Source organism: Vulpes lagopus, chromosome 11 (assembly GCF_018345385.1).
Source record: "Vulpes lagopus strain Blue_001 chromosome 11, ASM1834538v1, whole genome shotgun sequence".
In the NCBI taxonomy this organism is placed as follows: domain Eukaryota; kingdom Metazoa; phylum Chordata; class Mammalia; order Carnivora; family Canidae; genus Vulpes; species Vulpes lagopus.
In genome coordinates, this window is record NC_054834.1 from 6,603,979 (window position 1) to 6,617,450 (window position 13,472).

The 13,472-nt window shown below is 40.5% G+C and overlaps 1 protein-coding gene across 1 annotated transcript in view; it reads right to left on the reverse strand.

Moving 5' to 3' along the window:
* Positions 1-13,472, reverse strand: part of HECW1 (HECT, C2 and WW domain containing E3 ubiquitin protein ligase 1) — a 440,869-nt gene that overhangs the window by 41,250 nt on the left and 386,147 nt on the right. The window contains exons 21-23 of the mRNA XM_041773230.1: positions 10,244-10,364; positions 9,385-9,498; positions 8,377-8,529 (exon numbers count right to left, since the gene is read on the reverse strand). Of these exons, the coding sequence (XP_041629164.1) occupies positions 8,377-8,529; positions 9,385-9,498; positions 10,244-10,364 (388 nt within the window). The remainder of the gene's footprint in view (positions 1-8,376; positions 8,530-9,384; positions 9,499-10,243; positions 10,365-13,472) is intronic.

The window sequence follows — 13,472 nt, forward strand, 5'->3', positions numbered from 1 at the left end:
TCCCTCTAGTAATTTAGCTAAGCTCTTTGTACCAAATGGCATTTTTTAGTCTTTAGGAATTTATTTTTAAAAAATCGCACACATATGATCTTTAGATAAATTCACTAAAATGAATGTAGATCCTTTTTTTAAATTTTTATTATCGATGGTCTTGTCTTCTCCCATCTCGGTTGTCTCCTCTCTCCTCACCTCATCTCCTGTGACCCATGTTGACTAAGACGTATCTTTCCATAGTTTTCATCTAAATCCTCCATTTACATACTAAGTTATTTATACTCATGTATCTATGTCCACACAAACATAATTTTCCATCATTCCTTTTCTGTTTAAAGATGTATTCATTTGAGAGAGAGAGACGGAGAGAGAAAATGTGAGCAGAGGGAGGAGCAGAGGGAGAAAGTCCTAAAGCAGACCTGCCTCACTCCCCCACTGAGCATGGACCCCGACACGGGGCTGGATCCCAGGACACTGAGATCATGACCTGAGCCAAAACCAAGAGTTGGACACTCAATTGACTGATGCCGGAAGGTGCCCGGCATCCTTCCTTTTCAAATTTCAGATCTTATTGCTCATATTTTTCTGCTGCTTCTCTCTACATGTCTTGAAGAGCTCCCCCTCCATCACCTGGCAAGATCTTTGTCAGTCCTCTTCTGCCTCATGTCACTATGCAGTGGAGATCCCCTGTAAGGAGTTAACCAGTCCCCTGCTGATGGGCATTTGGGTTGCTGCCACATCTATGTGTTTGCAGACAGTGTTGAAACAAACACCTCTGTCTGTTTTGTTAGGCAGCACAGGATAGCTTGCATTTATTTATTTATTTATTTATTTTTCAGGATAGCTTTTAAAAGTCGGCACTCTAGATCCAGACTGCCTAGGTTTGATTCCTGGCTCTGACACTTAACTAGCTGTGTTGACCTTGGGCAAGTATTAAACCTCAGTTTCCTCATTTGTAAAATAGAGGGGTCATAACGGGATGTGTGACTCATGTAGAGTGTTTATAAAAGATACCTGGCCCATCATAAGCACTCCATAAATATTAACTATTATTACAGGGGGACTTACAGTAGTGCTTTTGTTTCTGTGAGATAGATTCATGGGCTAATGGTTACACGGGGTTTACATTTTTTGGTGTATATCATTGGTTGTGTTTTTAAAAAGGCTGTAACAATTCATGTTTGTACTGGTAATACATGAGGGTATCCTTTTGGCCATGTCCCCTTCCAAAAGAGATTCATATAACTTCTTAATTTTTGCCAATTTGATAGTTATGAAGTGATCAATCTTTGTTTCTTTATTTTGCGTTTCCTGATCATGGGTAAAACGGAAATTCTTTTTATGGCTTTGCTGATTATTTGGACTTTTCTCTTCTCTGAACAGCTTTCTCATGTTCTCTGCTGATTTTTCTAGAGCTGTCTTTCCTCTTCAAGTTGTCAGAGCTCTTTGAAAACTACATTACGGATTTTCAACCTCTGATTTTCCTGAGTTGCAAAGATTATTTTTCAAAATCAAAAGCCTGCCTTTTGAGTTTGTTTATGGTGTTTCTACCGTAAAAAGTATTTTCATTTTTATGTATATTCAAACATGTCTTTTCTATTATAGATTCTAGGGTTCCAGTCATGATTTAAAGAGTCTCTACCACTCAAGGTTTTTTTATTTTTTTATTTTATTTTATTTTTTACGTTTTAAATAGCACTTATGTTCTAGAATATCTTTAAGTATCTATAAGCAAATTTGTTACAATTTTCACATACTCTTTCGGATTAGGGAGAAATGTAACTTAACATTTGTTGCAAAAAAAAAATAAAAAAAATAAAAAAACATTTGTTGCACGGCTCATTGTACTGGCATCATTAACTAATGAACCCATTCTTTTCCAACTGAATTGAATGTATTAAATATATTAAATCCTCAGGTCTATGTTTGGATAATGCAAGTGTTCAAAGTGAGCATACTTTCTAATGGTTTTGAAACTTTACCTGGAATTTTTTTTTAATATTTTTATTTATTTATTCATAGAGACACAGAGAGAGAATGAGAGGCAGAGACACAGGCAGAGGTAGAAGCAGGCCCCATACAGAGAGCCCGACGTATGACTCGATCCAGGGTCTCCAGGATCACGCCCTGGGCTGCAGGCAGCACTAAACTGCTGCGCCACCGGGGCTGCCCTTACCTGGAATTTCTCACAAGTTCTGAAGAAAGCGGGGCGAAGAAATGAACAGAAGGGACACAGTCACAACAGGTCACACCCATTTCAATGCTGATTTCTAAACTAGTTTATCCTCCACAGTTTCTTCCCAGCCTTGCTAGGAAGGCTACTCGGATTCAGCCAGAAATGGGAACCATGAAGCTCTTGGTCTACAGAAGACCCTAGTGACTGCTACTGGATGACTTGGGGTCAGGGAGTTCATCTGATTCTGACTCAAATAAAAACTACACACTGAGCTCTTCTGTCAGGAGGGGCCCTGGGGGGTTGAAGGGCCAGGAGACATCCAGTGGGTTTTGTGGTATTGTGGTTTCTACCTACTAATTCAAGACTCGGCACATATAGCAAGGGATATTTAAAGTATGCTATCCAGGACTTCTTAAGTTCCATAAAACTCTACAATTACATTTAATACCCATGTGGCCAACCTCTAAACATGTTCAAAGGAGTCCCTCTCCTCCCTGTACCTCCCCTTGCTAAAGACCTAAAAGCAGAAGATTTTTACCACCCAAGTCGTGTCTGCTTGGAAAGGGAGAGAGGTCAGGGCAGAGGCAGAAGGAGGGGAAGAGCCTATGCTGCAGTTAGCAAAGGCTCCTGGAGATTTTGATTTGAGGGGTCTTAGAATTCTGGTTGTGACACTGAAAAAGTTCTATTTGTCACCATCATGGCATAAAATGACCACATGGACCTTCTAGTTGTTGAACAGAAACTGATAAGACAATGTCGAATTTAAAACCTGGCTTCTGAAAATTCTTGCACTGGCGATTAGTAAAGAGTGACTCATATCACAGTAACTGCTTAAAATGAGACATGCCGATACTTATAACAAACAGAGCATATCTGACATTCCAGAACTCTGCCTCAAAATAGAGAAGCCATTCACCTATTTCAATTGTTTAGGCTTCCGTGCATCTTAGATTCGCTCTGGGAAAAGTGGCTGTTAGAATCATTGAGACAGAAAAAGAATTTCTAGTGGTGATTTTAGAGAGGACAGTTGGGAAAATCTTAAATTACATTCAGAAATGAGCACTGTCTTTCTGAATCTCAAATATTCTGAACTAAAAATTGAAATGAGATTGAAACTCTCATAACTAAGGATTTTTAAGTGAAGAGTATTCATTCCTTCTTTCCATCCATCCATCCATCATCCATCCATCCATCCTTCTTGCTTCTCTCCCATACTTCTTTCTTTGCTTCTACACGTATTTATTGAGTGCCAGGCTTGTGATTAGAAAGACAAGACCCTGGTCTTACAAGGCTTCCATTCTAGGGGGAGAGGCAAATAATAATGAGTTAAAGGTATACAAGATAAATATATAAATATACTTTCATAAAGAAATAAATTCTGTCATTATGAAAAGCTGTTAAATTGGAGCGGTACAAATGGATGGGCTATTTTAAATCAAGTGATCAACGAAGGCTCTTAGAGGAGATGTTTAAGCTGAACGTGGATCTTTCCTATTCAAGCATAATAATTTGAAAATATATGCATTTTGCACCATTCATACTCTATTAGACATAAATATAAGTTTGAAGTTTTACACATTTATTGTTTTGTCACTTCCACTAAAAATATATGAGGATCTTTTACCTGGTATTTTCTTATACATCACTTTATAACAGGTGGAGAATTTTGAATACTTAACCCATCATCTATAATCCCACACCAAGTTTCGTTCATTTGTCCACTTTCCTTCTGAAACAACTCCATTTCCACTGCTTCTGTCCTAATTGATTTTCTTTTGAAAGAGCTATTTCAAGAGCCTTTTAAATGACACCCCTAATGCCCACTCCTATTCAACTACTTGTAAGCAAGTTGACTTTCTAAAATACAAGACATTCTTCTAAAAATATTACATTGTCATCTTCATGATAAAAATCCAAACTCCCTGGAATGCATCAGATGCCTTTTCCTACTGATATGATGATGACTTTATAGCTTCTTTATGTCTCTCTATTTTGTAGCCACACCAAATGGACATGTGTGTGTTCACCCCTGTCCTGCTGTGAATGTTGGGACCTCTATCTGGAAGTCCCTTATTCCCACTCATCCTCAAAGCTCCTTATACAACATGATAAGTGCATAATGAGGTATACACACACACACACACACACACACACACACACACACACACATATATATATATAATAAAATTTTTATGACATGTAACACTATAATCCTAGGGAAGTTTGCTGCTTACCTCCAGGACATAAAACACTTAGGTCATAACATTGGTCATGTCTATACCTCATTGTCTTCATGTGTAAAAGCAGGATAATCAGTATCTGGGTTATAATATGGTTACAGAAAATGTCTGGAACAGTGCCTGGCATGGTTGGTAAGCCTTCAATGGATGTTTTATTATTTAGCTTTATATTAACTTCTGTATCTCCAGGGTTATAAAACCAGCATATGATAGAGATTAAAATAATAAAAAGATCAACATATGAACACCTCATTAATATGGAAACGGTAAAGAATAAAGATATAGAATTTGGAATGTTATTTTGAGATTTCTGTAGTCAAAGACACATATGATAGCCACATATGATTTAGCAAATGGTAGTATTTCTAGTGGATGGATTGAAAGTCCTGAGCTGTAGAGGCTCTTCTGGCTATTTTTAATCCTGGCCTTCCATCTTCATGGGTTTCCCACTGTTATTTTCCTTGCAAAGTAACCTTGGGGACTGGCTGCTATGGGCTGCAATATCTGGAGATCCCTTGTCCTCCAGTTTATGGATGGATGGTTTAGCCAATGGGACTGGAGGATGGAAGAAGATATCCTTGATAAAGGGTCCATCCAGAGAATTCTGCTAATGCATGCAACATCCATGTATAACACAGTTTCCCTCCTCACTGCGATAAAGTATAACTTACACATTGACATAGTTGTCTTCAGCTCCTCATAGAGGAACAGAAGACAACCAAGTCATGTTGAGAGCAGGAGCCAGGCAGCGGGCTAGCCACCTGCCCCAGTGGAAAGTGACTGAGGCCACTCTCAAGTAGCATGCCACAGGTCCCGCAAGTTCTGTGCTTCTCATTAGGTCTTCATTTGTGGCCTTACTCTGTGTTTGCACCAAAATGTGCTTGACTGCAAGGTTTCCTTCAAAATGTTGGGTCCTGTAATGTCACTAGGGTGCTGACCCTATTACTCTAGACCACCATCCAAATGCAGCTCCCTTGGTCATCTGAATGCTCTTACTTCCTTGATCCCCTCAGTTCTGTTTACCAAATCCTATGCTCTGGAGCCCTGGAGACCCCATTCTATTGCCTTCACATCCCCTCTGCTCCTCTTCTCTAGCCTGTCTCTCTCTCTCCCAGAGGGTCTCTCCTGAGCACCTTCTGCTCCCACCGCGATGCTCCTTCTCGTATCATGTTCCTTCAAGGAGCTCAGCAATTTGGCTGCTCCTTCTTAGTTTTCTCAGGGATCTACGACTCCATGCATGCCTGCACATCCACGTTGTCCACCTTGTTGTGGGCCTTGGCCCTGGTTGTCCTCTGCATAAGCTCTGAGGGCTCTCATCTTCTCTCAAAGTTGATTCATTCTGCCATCTCCCAAACCTCAATTTCTAGCCCAGATGTTTTCCTGCTAACCAGGGCCATAGTTCTAGTTACATTATACATCAATCTGTCTTTGCAGCAGAAACTGCAAACCACCTGCCAAAGAGTAAATTAATTATCTTTCCTATAAATATTATTTAGGGGCACCTACGTGGCTCAGTCAATTGATTATTTGACTCTTGGTTTCTGCTCAGGTCATGATCTCGAGGTGGTGATATCAAGCCCCATGTTGGGCTCTATACTTGGTGTGGAGTCTACTTCAGGTTCTTTCTCCCTCTTCCTCTCCCTCCTGCTCATGTGCTCTCTCTCTCTCTCAAATAAGTAAATAAAACATTTGAATATCATTTACTTCACATAACTCCCATCGTATAGTACCAGTCCACTCATCCAGGACCTCTGACATATGCTACACTTCTCTCCCTCCCTCACCTCAGTGAACATTCCTTCAGTGAACGAAATAGTTCTCTTCTTTCTCCAAGGTGGCCCTCAAGTCAGTCCCTTCCTTTCTCAGACACCACCTCTGCCTGAGTTTGAATCTCTCTTGCTCCCCCTTGACTCATCAACAGCTTTAGAGCTGGTCTTGCTCTTTCCAGTTTTACCTCCTCAAATGTGTCTCCACGCTATGACAAGATTTACTTTTCAAAACCACAAATCCAATTATGGTATTCACCACATAGGGTATGACCATCTGCCTCCGTTCTGTCCCAACCCTCACTTCCCACCACAACCCTGAGTTCATTCTCTGCTCTGAACTGTCTACACTGCTTGCTTAAGGCTCCTCTCATAGCCTTTCAATTCTTACTTCCTAATCTGGCTCCTGGGTATATCTTCTTTCTCCTTCTCTGCTGAGTCTCCTACTCAACTGTCCCTTAAGATTTGGTGTAGCCATACCCTCTTTTTATAAGATCCACTGGCTTCACTTCCCACACCCCATTTCCTCCCTTGGGAGGAGTGAGACATTTTTCTTTGTGATTTAATATAATTCTCAGGCATAATTATATATGCATCTTAGGCTTGCATACATACACATGTGCACGTGTGTTAAGCATGCATAACCAGGCATTTAAGACATTATGCATAGTTGTTGGTCTATCATATGCTGCTCCCACTACCACTCCACCACTCCTTGGGGGAAGATCTTTCTCATTTCATCTTTGTATCCTCCTGGCACATAGTATGTGCTTGATTTATAACTGGTGAATTAATGAAGGTATCCCCACAACACCTCAGCATAGTCATATGTGGTATAATATTTGATGAAAATATTTCTTTATTGATTGCTAATTCTAATTTATGACTTTCAAGACATCATGTTAAATTTCATGTTCGCAAACTAAAGGATGATTGAGGGATCATATTAAGTATAATATGTGTTTGTATGTACTCTTGTGTCATGGGTGCTGCAGCAGTTTCTACTGCTACAACTGCCTGATGTGACCTAAGTCAGAGCTGGCATTCAGTTCTTGGGGTCATAACTCCCCTTAAGGGCCACTCGTCTGCTCCATCTGCCCTGTCTCTGTGTTTCTGTTTCACAGACTTCAGCATCCACTTCTTGATAAGTTACAGGAAAAGGAACAAAAAAGGGCAACTTCTGGCTCTTCACTTGTGCCAAACACTTAATGTAGATACACGGCTGCCTCAGCTCAAGAACTTCAGAGCTAAGAGTTTTTGGAGAGAGAGGGCATGTGCAATAGCTGGAAGTCTTAGCAGAAGTGGGTTGTTCTGATGCTTTAAAACAAAATGTGGGCATTTGGGCTCTAAGCCAGGAGGCCAGGGATCACCCCAGTTGCTCCCTTCCCCAGCAGCTGTCACAACACATCATAAATGAGCAATGTCAGATAAGAATCCACATTAGCAGTTTCCAGGACTCATTTCCCTCCTAACAGCAGGAGCTCCTACAGTGAGACTAAGAATAAATTTCAAATCAGGTGTGGTGGTGCCACAGCAGGAAAAAGCTTGCATCCTAGATGTCCCATGCAGCTTTCTGGAGACTTCTAATATCCATATCTGAGGTATTTCACACACAGAACTGCATAGAGTTGACTGATACTTAACTTCTTACACATTTCAGTAAGTGGTAATAGATGCCTTGATAAAAGAGAACCAAAGAGATAATGGATTTTCAAGCCAGGGGGATGCTCAGAGAGCACTTGGCCCAGCAGCCTTACTTCACAGTAAGATGTAGAAGCTCACATCCACAGTCCTAGAGCCACTGGTCCACAATCAAAAAATTTCAAACTCATGAATAGCTCCAAGAAGCCTCCACTGGGGACTCTTATGATTAGTAGACTTTTCAACACTTAGTAAAAATTTCAACATTCAGCTATGTCTACTTACCTTAGTGTTTCCTCTGAAGGCAATTACTGGCTCATCAACATCAATTTGCAGTTGATAGTAAATGTGCAGTGTCTTTAGTAATTTATTTCACGTTCTGGGTGAAAACTAACTGAGTCTTCCTTCTAGGGCCTTGTTGTCCACTCCCATCACTCCTCTTAATATCTGGCCCACTACTCTACACAAGAACTAGTGTTGCTCAAGTCCATACTACTGACTTCTGACTAAGAGAGACCAGAACCTTCAAGCATAAGGAAGCAAGTCTTCCAGATCTTACCATTCGAGATGATTCTCCACAAACGCGGACATGGGGCTGATCTGCACGGTGTAGGTATCATTTGCAGAGTACTCAAAGAGTCCATAGTATGGGTTGAAGAGCTCCTGAGACAAAAGGAAGAAGAACTCTCGCGAAGGACCACTGTAGTCCAGGCTGCAAAGGAAGCAGAGGCCCAGGAAGCTTGTTACATGTGGGAGGTGAGGGCCTGTTTCTATCCAGGTGCTAGTGTGTTCTTTCAGAGTCAGTGCAAAGGAAAGCAGAGAGGAGCCTTTGTTCTTTACAGTGGATCCCCGTGGGAGCATAATTGGCTGTAGAAAATGAGGATGCAGTTTAGGGGATATGTTTTAGATATCCATGAATAAATTCTTATGGCAGTGTTTTTTAACCTTTATTCAATCATATAACACCAATTGGATAAAGCACATACCTGGCCCATTAAAAATGAGGACCTTGCTGTGAGAGGCATAAAAGAATTTCCTGTGATAGTGCATGTGTGTAAATTGAAAAAACTTCCAGGTTTGTTCCAATATGCCCTCCTACGTAGGCTTGGCCTCCACGGTTAAGATGTTTTTTTTGTTGTTGTTGTTGTTGTTTTTTTTTTTGTTTTGTTTTTTTACAAAATCACTGAAATGCTGTAAAAAATTTGCTACGTAGTAGTATATGTGCACTCTAGGAGGAAGAGATTTTTGATCAGATACAAAAGTGTACACCACCTGATAAAGTAAAGATCTAATAGCTTAAGTCTGTATTTTTGGCTTATGCACAGTGTAAGTGCGTAACATCAGACCCTGGCACATGCCGATAATCTTGGGCTTTTGAAGAGCATAAATTCTAAGGCTTGGCAATACCTGGGGAGAGAAAGACCTCCTGGAAGGACATGATCAGAATCACCTTGGGGCAAAAGTTAAGAGCCACCTTGTTTTTTTCTTGAGAAAAATCACCACGATCTGGTGACTCTGGCCAGCCCACATTGAGTGAGATGTCTGCATAAAACTGCTGGTGCCTCACCCCTCCTCTCCAACAAACGTGACGTAGAGCTTGTTTCGTTGAAGCTCCTTCCGGGAATAGGCCATGACCTGATTGAAGGTTCCCTCCAACAAATGGTCCCGACGAATGATGAGCCTGGGAAGAATTCATATGGGCAGTGAGTGGTGGCTCCAAGCTCTGATGTTGGAAAGTGTTCTGGATGAGTTGTGAGTGCCCGAGCTTATATGGCCTCACTCTCCAGCCTCTCCAACGAGGTGCAGATTCCATCAGTTTGGCAATAGACTTATTTTAATGCTCTTTTGGAAATACTGGGAGCATGAGAACAACATGTACATTCTTATAATTGGATGTACCCCATCACATCGGATTTTACTTTTAGGATTCTTTTTGGAATTGATCAAAAATCAATTCCAGCTGGAATTTTGAGTTTAGATTCAGATCCTAAAGACGAAAATAATAAACCCAGAAGAGAAATATACAACTATTCACTTAGACCTCAATTACAAAGTTATAGAAGTCACAAATTTGACTTATGAGTTAAATTTGTCCCAAGAAAAAGTCAAAGGAAATACATACTTTTTTTGTTTAGTTCAAAATTCTTGGTTTTCTGAAAAAGTCTACCATTAACTTTGTATATGCTTTTGTCTGAAATCTGTTTTTTTCTCTCTCTTCCTCTTCTCTTTCCTTCCTTCCTACTTCTCTTCCAATCTAACTGCCTTTCCTCTTTATTCCCAACTTCTTTTTTACCTTCCTCCCTACTATGAATATAACTGTTACCATACCATGGAATTCAATCTCCAAAAAGTATCACAAAGGTATAGGGAGAAAAGGACAGAAAAATCTAGCATGTGAATTCAGTGACAAGCAATGGAGCACTCACTTAATTTTCCCTGGACCCTGACCAAATCCTTTGGCTTCCAGTTTTCGGTAGAAATTGCGGAGCTTGGCCTCAAAGTCTCTCCGGTAGGGTGAAGGGGCTCTTGCGCTGGCTCTCTGTAAACCTGCAGAGAGAGGCATGTTGTCTGAAGGTCAACACTGAAATATGGAGCAATGTTAGAAAAAGAGCCAACTAGAGGCACATTCCTATGTCTTCATACTTTTCTTCTTAAAGAAGTTTCCTTTGATTTCCATTACTCTTTCAGTTACTTTTATAATAAAATGGAAATAATATAATGAAGAGAAAAATGAATTCTGACAATAAACATTTATGTCTTTTACTCCACTTTGGGTTGTATTTCTCTTAAAAATACCTTGATAAGCATATCTACTGGCTTAATTGTACTTGGATAATCTAAAACAACACAAATCAAACTAGTGTAAACTTTTCTTATAAGTTTCTGTATTATAAGAAATGATTGTAGCTATAACAAGGCAACTCAGAGTATAACACACACATATGTCACACATATATTCTCTAAATATATTGACCCTAAAATAAACATGGGTGTCCAGTAGGGCTTAAACATTTAGGAGTTTATATTAGATTATCCTGCATCATAGAAGAAACTTATAATAATAATAATAATAATAATAATAATAATAATAATAATATTTTGTTGGTTCTATATAGAAGTTTTTTTTTTTTTAGAAGTCGTTTTTATATCACTTAGAATTTTTTGTGAATGCCTTATCTTTATACACTTTTTAATGAGGATTCTATTTAAAAGGAATAGGATTCTATTTAAAAGGATAGAAAAAATAACATTCTTCTCCAAGTTTTATAGATGGCCAGAATCATGGCTTGCCCCTTCAAGAACTACCATATTCCAGAATTTATATTCTAAAGACTGATATCTACAAACCCACAGGAATGAGACTATCATTACAAATTGAGATGATTGCTACCCATGAAGGAAAGGAACCCAGTTCTTTGAGATCACAGAGCACTCTGGCCATGTTCGGGAAGGCTTCCCTGGGGAATAGTCGAAGAATAAGTAAGCATGAAGTAGACTGAATTAGTTAGGAAAGACTTCCATTTAACTAAGATAAGAGATGAGTCGGGCGAAGAGCAATGTAGGTAGAAGATCAGCATGTGCAAAGGTACTGCAGCAAAATGGAAAGTGGTGCTCCAGTTTATCTGGAGCACAGGGTGTGAAGATCAGAGTGATGCAAAACAAGGCTGGTGGGGTGAGTAGGAGATGATCAAACAGTATAAGGTCCATCCTGTTAAATAATTTTGTTTAATACTAAGCACAATAGGAAGCCATTGCACGAGGGCTGACATGATGACATTTGAGTCATGAAAACATCAGTCTTTCTGCAATGCAGAGAAAAAAATGAGAGGACTAGGATAGATTTAGACAGCCTAAATTGGACTAGTGTGGTATCAGCGGAGGTGAGAAGTGGAGTAGACTGAGGTGGAAGGGACTGCAGTGACAGTCATTGAGATGGAGAACAAGGGAAAAAGAACAAATCTGTGGTGGAGATCATGAACTTGGCCTTCGATGCTGCTACTTTTGAATGTTTGATTGGAAAGAAACATAGTTTGAGAGAGAAGAAAAGAAACCTAGGGCTGAGTCTTGAGCATGGTAGGAAGTGAAGAATGAGTCTGCATAGGTGGCCAAAGAAGTAATTGAAGTGCATATAGTAGTGTCATAGAAGCTAACTGAAGAGATGACCTAAGAGGGAGAACAGTCAATAATGTCAAATGTGGCTTGAGGTGGCTTGATGTTGATTGTGAGAATTACCCACTGGCCTGTGTGTCTGGAGGTCATGGTGACCTCCAGTGAAGACATCTCCTCTCATGTACAGGTGTGGAGTGGAAGGAGGGGCAGGCTTGGTAGGCTTGTAGGACTGGTAGCAGACATTTGGGAAAATATCTACCTAATGGTTTCAATTTTCTTAGTGAAGGGAGAAGGGATATCATTTGCTAGGAGAGATAGAGAGGGTTGGAGATTTGAGGGGAGCATAAACTTTGAAATAGCAGTAAAGGGGCACCTGGGTGGCTCAGTCGGTTAGGTGTCCAACTCTTCATTTTGGCTCAGGTCATGATCCCAGGATTGTGAGATCAAGCCCCATGTTAGGCTCTATGCTGAGTGTGGAGTCTGCTTAAGATTCTCTATCTATGGGGGCAGCCCAGGTGGCTCAGTGGTTTAGCACCACCTTCAGCCCAGAGCATGATCCTGGAGATCCAGGATTGGATCGGGATCGAATCCTGCATCAGGCTCCCTGAATGGAGCCTGCTTCTCCCTGTGCCTGTGTCTCTGGCTCTCTCTCTCTCTCTCTCTGTCTCATAAATAAATAAAGAAAATCTAAAAAAAAAAAAAAAAGATTCTCTCTCTCCCTCTCCATCTGCCCCTCTACCCTGCTTTCTCTCTTCCTCTTTCTAAAAAAAAAAAAAAAAAAAAAGAAAAAAGAAAGAAAGAAAGAAAAAAGAAAAGAAAAGAAAAGAAAAAGCAGTAGAAAAGTTTACCTAGGAAACGTGGTAAAGTTTTCTTTTGGGTGTTCAAGATCATATGAGGTGAGAGAAGACTAATCTATAGTGTGTAATCGGCCCTGTCAGATGAATTTGCCCAAGAATTCCTGAGCATAGATAGACGTAGAGGAAGCAGATAGTGCATTCATCTAGGGGCAGGGTTCTGCAAACAAAATGGAGAGGACTGGGGAGCAAAGGCCATTGGCACAGATGTTACCAAGATAATAAACTATGGAATCTATGCTGGATAAGGGAAGGACAAAAAGGAAAGGAGAGGCCTGTGTGAACTAAAGGTCCTGATGAGGACAAAGGACAGTAATAGGGAGAGTAGTTGAACGGGAGTGAGATGCTTGAATTAGTGATTTTAGAGATGATGACAGGGATGGGAAGGTGAATGTGAGAACAAGTGGTTCTGAGGGGGGGAGGGGAAGGTCATGGCAGACCAGAAATTCCAGAAACCAGGAGGCTAGGCAAATGGATGGGTGTCCTTGTGGATGTGGAAGTCATTCAGGATGATGGAAAGACTTGAGAAGGAGAGAAAACTATGAGACAGATACCAGAGTCTGAGAATGACAGAAAGGCTGGTTGATGAGAGCAACTGGGGGTGGTGGGGAGGCAGCTGAGTGGTATAAGCAAGGAAGCATGAAGCGCATCAGCCTTACCCTTGGAGTCCCGAGCACCTGAGGTGTAAGGG